General features: G+C 50.9%; 1 protein-coding gene across 1 annotated transcript in view; it reads right to left on the bottom strand.

The window, feature by feature from the left end:
* atp8a1 (ATPase phospholipid transporting 8A1) overlaps positions 1-8,543 on the bottom strand; it is a 222,843-nt gene that overhangs the window by 124,340 nt on the left and 89,960 nt on the right. The window contains exon 4 of the mRNA XM_070444153.1: positions 68-77. Within this exon, the coding sequence (XP_070300254.1) occupies positions 68-77 (10 nt within the window). The remainder of the gene's footprint in view (positions 1-67; positions 78-8,543) is intronic.

Here is an 8,543-nt window from a genome sequence, read left to right on the forward strand (position 1 = left end):
TATTAGTCGTAACTTAAGGGACAGCACCACGGTATTTACACCTTCCAACGTAAAGTGCTTTACTCACAGGCTCCTTTCTGGGACAATGAACAACAAGAAAAATAATAAAAGATAAGAATATGAACAAAGGAAAATGGCGAGTCAAAACAACACAAATTTTAGCGTAGTAAAACACAGGAAGGCAACAATTTATAGTCCAAACTTGAATTATTGAAGCGGAAGGGTTAACATACACCTTAGCCAAATAACATTTAAACTAATTTTTTCAAAATTCCTGACATTTAATCCTCGTAAAAATTCCCCTTGTCAGGTCAGTTAGGGCATATCGTTATATTAAGAGTGAAATGTCAGAATATATAGGTAAGAGAGAATTATTTATTTCAGCTTTCATTATTCATCCACATTCCCAGGTGGGTCAGAAGTGTGACATACAATTCCAATTAGTATTTGCTTAGCATTGCCTTTAAATTGTTTAACTGGGTCAAACGTTTTGGATAGCCTTCCAAAGCTTTTGGCCCATTCCTCCTGACAGAGATGGTGTAACTGAGTCAGGTTTTGTAGGCCTCCTTACCTCCTTGCAACACGCTGTTTACAGTTCTGCCACAACATTTTATATAGGATTGAGGTCAGGGCAATGCCACTCCAATACCTTGACTTTGCTGTCCTTGAGCCATTTGCCACAATTTGGAAATATGCTTGGGGTCATTGTCCATTTGGAAGACCCATTTGCAACCAAGTTTTAACTTCCTGACTTGATGTCTTGAGATGGTTGCTTCAATATATCCACATAATTTTCTCTCATGATGCCATCTATTTTGTGAAGTGCACCAGTCCCTCCTGCAGCAAAAGCACCCCACAACATGATGCTGCCACCCCCGTGCTTCACGGTTAGGATTGCGTTCTTCAGCTTGCAAGCCTCCCCCTTTTCTCCAAACATAACGATGGTCATTATGGCCAAAACAGTTCTATTTTTTTTGTTTATCAGACCAGTGGACATTTCTCCAAAAGTACGATCTTTGTCCCCATGTGCATTGCAACCTTAGTCTGGCTTTTTTATGGCGGTTTGGAGCAGTGGCTTCTTCCTTGCTGAGCGGCCTTTCAGGTGATGTCGATATAGGACTCGTTTGACATGGATATAGATACTTTTGTACCTGTTTCTCAGCATCTTCACAAGGTCCTTTGCTGCTGTCTGGGATTGATTTGCACTTTTCGCACAAAGTATGTTATTCTCTAGGAGACAGAAAGCGTCTCCTTCCTAAAGCGGTATGATGCTGCATGGTCCCATGGTGTTTGTACAGATGACGTGGTACCTTCAGGTGTTTGGACATTGCTCCAAGCGATAAACCAGAACTTGATGAGGTCTACAATCTTTTTTCTGAGGTCTTGGCTGATTTCTTTTGATTTCCATGATGTCAAGCAAACGAGGACTGAGTTTGAAGGTAGGCCTTGAAAACATCCACAAGTAACACCTCCAATTGACTCAAATGATGTATTTAGTCTATCAGAAGCTTCTAAAGCCATGACATCATTTTCTGAATTTTCCAAGCTGTTTTAAAGGCTGCAGCACTACACCACTACAGTAACATTACCCGGCTGCAGCACTACACCACTACAGTAATATTACCCAGAAGGGAAAAGTTAAAGCCCTTTACAAAGCCCATTCAAAGCCCAATTTCTCCAGTTTGGTAATTTTACTCAAATTGAGGACAATACGCATCTTTGTTGCACAGTATTTAAACATGTCAAACAATACGGCGACTTTAAAGGACTATAGAGGGCTACCCTTCCCCTAAAAATATTTCCCCAGCCAGAGTCCGGACTTGAACCCAATCAAACATTTCTGAGAGACCAGAAAATAGCTTTGCAGCGACGCTCTCCATCCAACCTGACAGATCTGAGAGAAATCTCAGAGAAAGAATGGCACTCCAGAAATACAGGTGTGCCCCAAGAATGTAGCGTCATACCAAACAGACTCAAGGCTGTAATCGCTGTCAAAGGTGCTTCAACAAAGTAGAGTAAATGGTCTGAACACTAAGGTAAATGTGAAATTTCAGTTTGTTTTGACTTAGAACAAAGTAGCCTAGCTATTAATACTGCTGAGTACAGTGAGGAGCTCCTTCTGTAACTTAAATACCTTCAAATATCTGAGGTGTAGCCTACCAGTATCCTCCATCAGACAGCCAACGTTCATCAGGCATGAAGAAAAGGAAAGACTAAATGCCTTTGTGAGTAGGAAACTATACCGCTGTGAGGTTTTGATGTGCACCAAACGCAACCAAGCGTACTACTCGCCCAGCAGTCTTTGTTGAGTCCCTTGAGGAATTGCACATCATTACAGGTTGCCTTAGAGATGTTCTCTACATGTCTGTTCTCCTCCCCCCCCCTCCCTTCTTCCTCCGTCCTCCTCACTCCTCACTCACTCACTCCTCTACCACTCACTCTCACTCACTCACTCACTCCTGCTTTTTCTCATTCACTCAGAAATCCAATAGAATTAAATATCCCGGCAATGTGCTGGAGTGGCTAATGAATGTGGCTGTATGTCACGTGGAGGAGCACTGTCTCTCACCCACCAGCTGCAGCACCCCTGCAGCAACGTCGCCCGGCTGCAGACCCCTGCAGCAACGTCGCCCGGCGTCAGCACCCCTGCAGGCAACGTCGCCCCGGCTGCAGAACTACAGTGACGTTAGCCGGCTGCGGCACTACAGTGACGTTGTCCGGCTGTGGCACTACAGTGACGTTACCCGGCTGCCAGCACTACACCACAACAGCGACGTTGCCCCCGGCTGCAGCACTACACCACTCCACGACGTTACCCGGCTGCAGCACACACTACAGCGACGTTGTCCGGCTGCAGCACTACACCACTCCACGACGTTACCCGGCTGCAGCACTACACCACTACAGCGACGTTGCCCGCTGCAGCACTACACCACTCCACGACGTTACCCGGCTGCAGACACTACACCACTACAGCGACGTTGTCCGGCTGCAGCACTACACCACTCCACGACGTTACCCGGCTGCAGCACTACACCACTACAGCGACGTTGTCCGGCTGCGGCGCTACAGCGACGTTACCCGGGTGCAGCTCTACATCAACGTTGCCCGGCTGCAGCACTACCATTGCCGCGCACTACAGCACTACAATTGCCACTACATTGTCCGGCTGCAGCACTACACCACAGATAACGGTGCCCGGCTGCAGCACTACAGTAACATTACCCGGCTGCAGCACTACAGAACGTGCCCGCGCACACTACAACAACGTTGCCGGCTGCAGCCTACACAACGTTGCCCGGCTGCAGCACTACAACAACGTTGCCCGGCTGCAGCCCGACTACATTCAACGTTGCCCGGCTGCAGCACTACCTTGCCACTACATTGGCGCGGCGTGCACGCATACACAAACGTTGCGGCTGCAGCGCTACACACTACGGAAACGTTGCCGGATCATTTGACAGCGCTACACCACTACAGAACGTTGCCGGCTGCAGCGCTACAAGCACGTGTCCGGCTGCAGCGCCACATCAACGTTTCCGGCTGCAGCAACGTTGCCGCTGAGCGCTACATAACGTTCCCGGCTGCAGCGCTACACGCCACTAACGTTGCCCGGCTGCAGCGCTACACAGCATACAAAGCCAAAGTTGCGCCGATGCAGCGCTACACCACTAGCAACGTTGCCCGGCTGCAGCCACATCAACGTTGCCGGACTGCCATCGCTATCCCACTACATTGCCCGGCTGCGCCCAGCGCTACCTTGCCACTACATTGCCCGGCTTGCAGCGCTACCTTGCCACTACATTGCCCGGCCTTTTGCAGCGCTACAGCCAACTGTGCCGGCTGCAGCGGCATTACAGAACGTTGCCCGGCTGCAGCGCCACATCAACGTTGCCCGGCTGCAGCACCACAGTCAACGTTGCCCGCTGCAGCGACATCAAGGTTGCCTGGCTGCCAGCACCACATCAAAGTCATTGCGCCCGCCAGCGTGCCAGGCACGCTACTGTACCTTGTCGTGCGCCTGCAGCGGAGCACACTCATCAGAGTGTGCCATGCAGCGCGATCACCGCGTAACGTGCGGCGGGCACGCGGCTGCAGGCTACCACGCGCTGCCACCTACGCCACTACAAAGTTTGCCCGCTGGCAGCGCTACACCACTACAGAAACGTTGCCCGGATGCAGCGCTACACCACTACAGAGTACGTTGCCCGATGCAGCGCTACACCACGTACAGAGTAACAAGTATTAAGCCGCGTGCACAAGGCCCCGAGCGCTACAGCAAATAATAGTTGTTCCGGACATGCAGCCCGGGCTGCAGCGCTCGCTTACACACTCAGAAGACAACGTTGCGCCCGGAGGAGTTGCCAGCGCTCAGCCTACTCAGAACGTTGCCCTTGCCGGTTGCAGCGCTACACCACTACATAACGATCCGGCCGTGCAGCGCTTACAGCAACGTTGTCCCGCTGCAGCGTGGCTACCGTTACGCGCAGCAACGTTGTCCGGCTGAGCAGTGCGACATTCCACTGCCAGCGCCTACATCAACATTTGCCCGGCTGCAGCACTACCTGCCACTAAATTGCCGGGGGCAGCGCTACACCACTACAGACGCTGCCCGGCTGCGCAGCGCCACATCAACGTTTGCCCGGCTGCAGCCTACACTTGCCACTAACATTGACGGCGGCTGCAGCACCTCACACCAAGTTGCCGGCTGCAGCGCTAACGCCACTACATTGCCCGCGGCTGCACGCGCACCTTGCCACTACATTGCCCGCTGCAGCCTACACTTGCCACTACACTTGCCCGGCTGCAGCGCTACACTTGCCACTACATTGCCCGGCTGCAGCGCTACCTGCCACTACGCATTGCCCGGCTGCAGCGCACCACTTGCCGACGTACATTGCCGGCTGCAGCTACCTGCACCACTACATTGCCCGGCTGCAGCACTACACCACTAGAGTAAACATTACCCGGCTTGCAGCACTACAGGCAACGTTGGTGGCCTGCAGCGCTACACCACTACAGCACGTTGCCCGGCTGCAGCAGCTACCTGCCACTACATTGTCCGGCTGCAGCACTACACCACTAGAGCAACGTTGCCCGCGAACAGCGCGTTGCCCGGCTGAGCAGCTACCAGCGACGTTGCCGGCTGCCAGCGACTTGCCCGCTCAGCGACGTTGCGGCTGCAGCGACGTTGCCCGGCTTGCAGCCTACCTTGCCACTACATGTCCAGCTGCCAGCATACACCACTAGATACATTACCCGGCTGCAGAACTACAGACACGTTGCCCGGCTGCAGCACTACAGCGACGTTGCCCGGCTGCAGCACTACAGCAACGTTCGCGCCGCTGCAGCACTACATAACGTTGCCCGGCTGCAGCACTACAGCAACGTTGCCGGCTGCAGCACTACCTTGCCACTACATTGTCCGGCGCGCACACACCTTGCCACTACATTGTCCGGCTGCAGCACTACACCAAGAGCAACGTTGCCCGGCTGCAGCAGACGTTGCCCGGCTGCAGCGCTACAGCAACGTTGCCCGGCTGCAGCAACGCTACCATTGCCCCACTACATTGTCCGGCTGCAGCCACTACACCACTAGAGCAACAGTTGCCCGGCTGCAGCAACGTTGCCCGGCTGCAGCGCTACAGCGACGTTGCCCGGCTGCAAAGCGACGTTGCCCGGCTGCAGCCTACAGCAACGTTGCCGGCTGCAGCCTACTTGCATACATTGCCGGCTGCAGCACTACCTTGCCACTACATTGTCCGGCTGCCAGCACTACACCACTAGAGCAACGTTGCCCGGCTGCAGCGACGTTGCCCGGCTGCAGCGCTACAGCAACGTTGCCCGGCTGCAGCGCTACCTTGCCACTACATTGTCCGGCTGCAGCACTACACCACTAGAGCAACGTTGCCCGGCTGCAGCGACGTTGCCCGGCTGCAGCGCTACAGCGACGTGCCCGGCTGCAGCGACGTTTGCCCGGCTGCAGCCCTACAGTAACGTTGCCCGCTGCAGCACTACATCAACGTTGCCCGGCTGCAGCACTTACCTTCCCAATACATTGTCCGGCTGCAGCACTACACCCACTAGAGTAACGTTGCCCGGCTGCAGCACTTTACGTAACATACCTGGCTGCAGCACTACAGTAACATTACCTGGCTGCAGCACTACAGTAACTGGCTGCAGCACTACAGTAACTGGCTGCAGCACTACAGTAACATTACCTGGCTGCAGCACTACAGTAACATTACCTGGCTGCAGCACTACAGTAACATTACCTGGCTGCAGCACTACAGTAACATTACCTGGCTGCAGCACTAGAGTAACTGGCTGGCAGCACTACAGTAACATTACCTGGCTGCAGCACTACAGTAACATTAACCAGCTGCAGCCTACAGTAACATAACCAGCTGCAGCACTACAGTAACATTACCTGGCTGCAGCACTTCAGTAACATTAACCAGCTGCAGCACTAAACAACATTATACGGCTGCAGCGTACACCACTACAGCAACGTTGCCGGCTGCAGCAACGTTGCCCTGCTCAGCGCTACCTTGCCACTACATTGTCTGGCTGCAGCACACAGCAACGTTGTCCGGTTGCAGCAGATTAAATAACATTATCGAATCGCAATACATATAGAATTGTGAGAATCGCAATACATATCGTCATGAGGTCCCTGACAATTCACAGCCCTACTATGTAGGGAATAACAGGCTGCCATCCCTACGGTGAAGCATGGTGGTGGCAGCATCATGCTGTGGGGATGTTTTTCAGCGGCAGGGACTGGGAGACAAGTCAGGATTGAGGGAAAGATGAACAGAGCACAGTACYGCGACATCCTTGATGAAAARCTGCTCCAGAGCACTCAAGACCTCAGACTGGGGCAAAGGTTCACCTTCCAACAGGACAACAACCCTAGCACACAGCCAAGACAACACAGGAGTGGCTTCGGGACAAGTCTCTGAATGTCCTTGAGTGGCCCYGCCAGAGCCCGGACTTGAACCCAATCAAACATCTCTGAAGAGACCTGAAAATAGCTGTGCAGCCATACTCCCCATCCAACCTGACAGAGCTTGAGAAGAATGGGAAAAACTCTCGAAATACAGGTGCCAAGCTAGTAGTGTCATACCCAAGAAGACTTGAGGCTGTAATTGCTGCCAAAGATGCTTCAACAAAAGTACTGAGTAAAGGGTKTGAATACTTATGTAAAATGTGCGTTTCTTATTTGTAATAAATTACCAAACATTTCTAAAAACCTGTTTTTGCTTTGTCATCATGGGGTATTTTGTGTAGATTTTTTTTAAATCCTCATAWATRAATTTTAGAATAAGGCTGTAACCTAACAAAATGTGGAAAAAGTTAAGGGGTCTGAATACTTTCCGAAGGCACTGCACMGCATCAAACATGAAATAACAAAAGCACAGCGTATACAGGGCTCCTAAAATACACACACACTTGTGTTGCCGATACAATGCAGGCCTATTTATTTCATATTGTGATTATTTCAGAACAAAGCTATGAGGGGATACTGAGATGTGACTGATGCATCAATGATGAATGTTTTATGAAGCATGCGGGTCAATCATTGAGCCGGCCGTTTCATCATCGGGCGCCAATGGGATGTGGACAGGGGGCTGGGCATGGTGCAGATGACCGTCAACCTAATAAAGACAAAGTCATCACCTTGCTGCTCCAATATTTATCGCGAGAGGCCYGGGTGTAAATTGCTGCGCTGTCCACTTCACCGCTAGATGCCAGATATAAAGACAACGTTGCTAACGTTATAGGATAACTATTACAGTCCACTGGGAGCTGGGCTAGGCAGAGAGGATCGCATTGCAGGGGCACAGCTAAAAAGTGCAGCATACTCTGGCATGGTACAGTACTGAATTCAATTCACAATTGGCAATGGGTCTTGGGAAATGTAAAAAAAAAAAAAAAAAAAAATGAATACATTCTGACGCTTGGTATTTGAAACTGAAGCAAAATGTGTTAACCTTCAAAATATAGACAGGCCTAAATGCTGGTCCACATTTTCAAACATCTGTTAAACAACATGAATTTCAGCAAATGGACACAACTGTTTTTGAGCATGAACTTATATAGGCTAATTTATGGACCGAGTAGCCCAGTGCAGTGCTCAGCTGTGACCGGTCCAGTCTGTGTGTGCCTGTGTCCTGCTGTGTTCCCGTCACCATCACAGTCTCCTCTCTGCTCCAGGAATCCCATACAGAACACTCAAAGGACAAGTGGCCTGAATCCAACAATACCAACCAGACCGTGCAACTGAACATCTATTCACTCTCATCCATTTACAGTGGCTACCGTATTGAGTTAGAGTATGGTCAATTCAATCAAGGCAGGCAAACATCTTGCCTAATACTAAAAGAAGAAAAAAATAGAACCTCTATTAATTAAGTCTAGAAGTGTGCCAGTCTCACAAACGCTCAAATTCAACAGATTCTTCCTTGACAATGCATTATGTCCTTTAGGCTATGTTTTATTCAGCCTTAGGCTAATTTAGGTTCCATTGAGGTCAGAAG

This window comes from Salvelinus sp. IW2-2015, linkage group LG6.2 (assembly GCF_002910315.2).
Source record: "Salvelinus sp. IW2-2015 linkage group LG6.2, ASM291031v2, whole genome shotgun sequence".
Lineage (NCBI taxonomy): Eukaryota > Metazoa > Chordata > Actinopteri > Salmoniformes > Salmonidae > Salvelinus > Salvelinus sp. IW2-2015.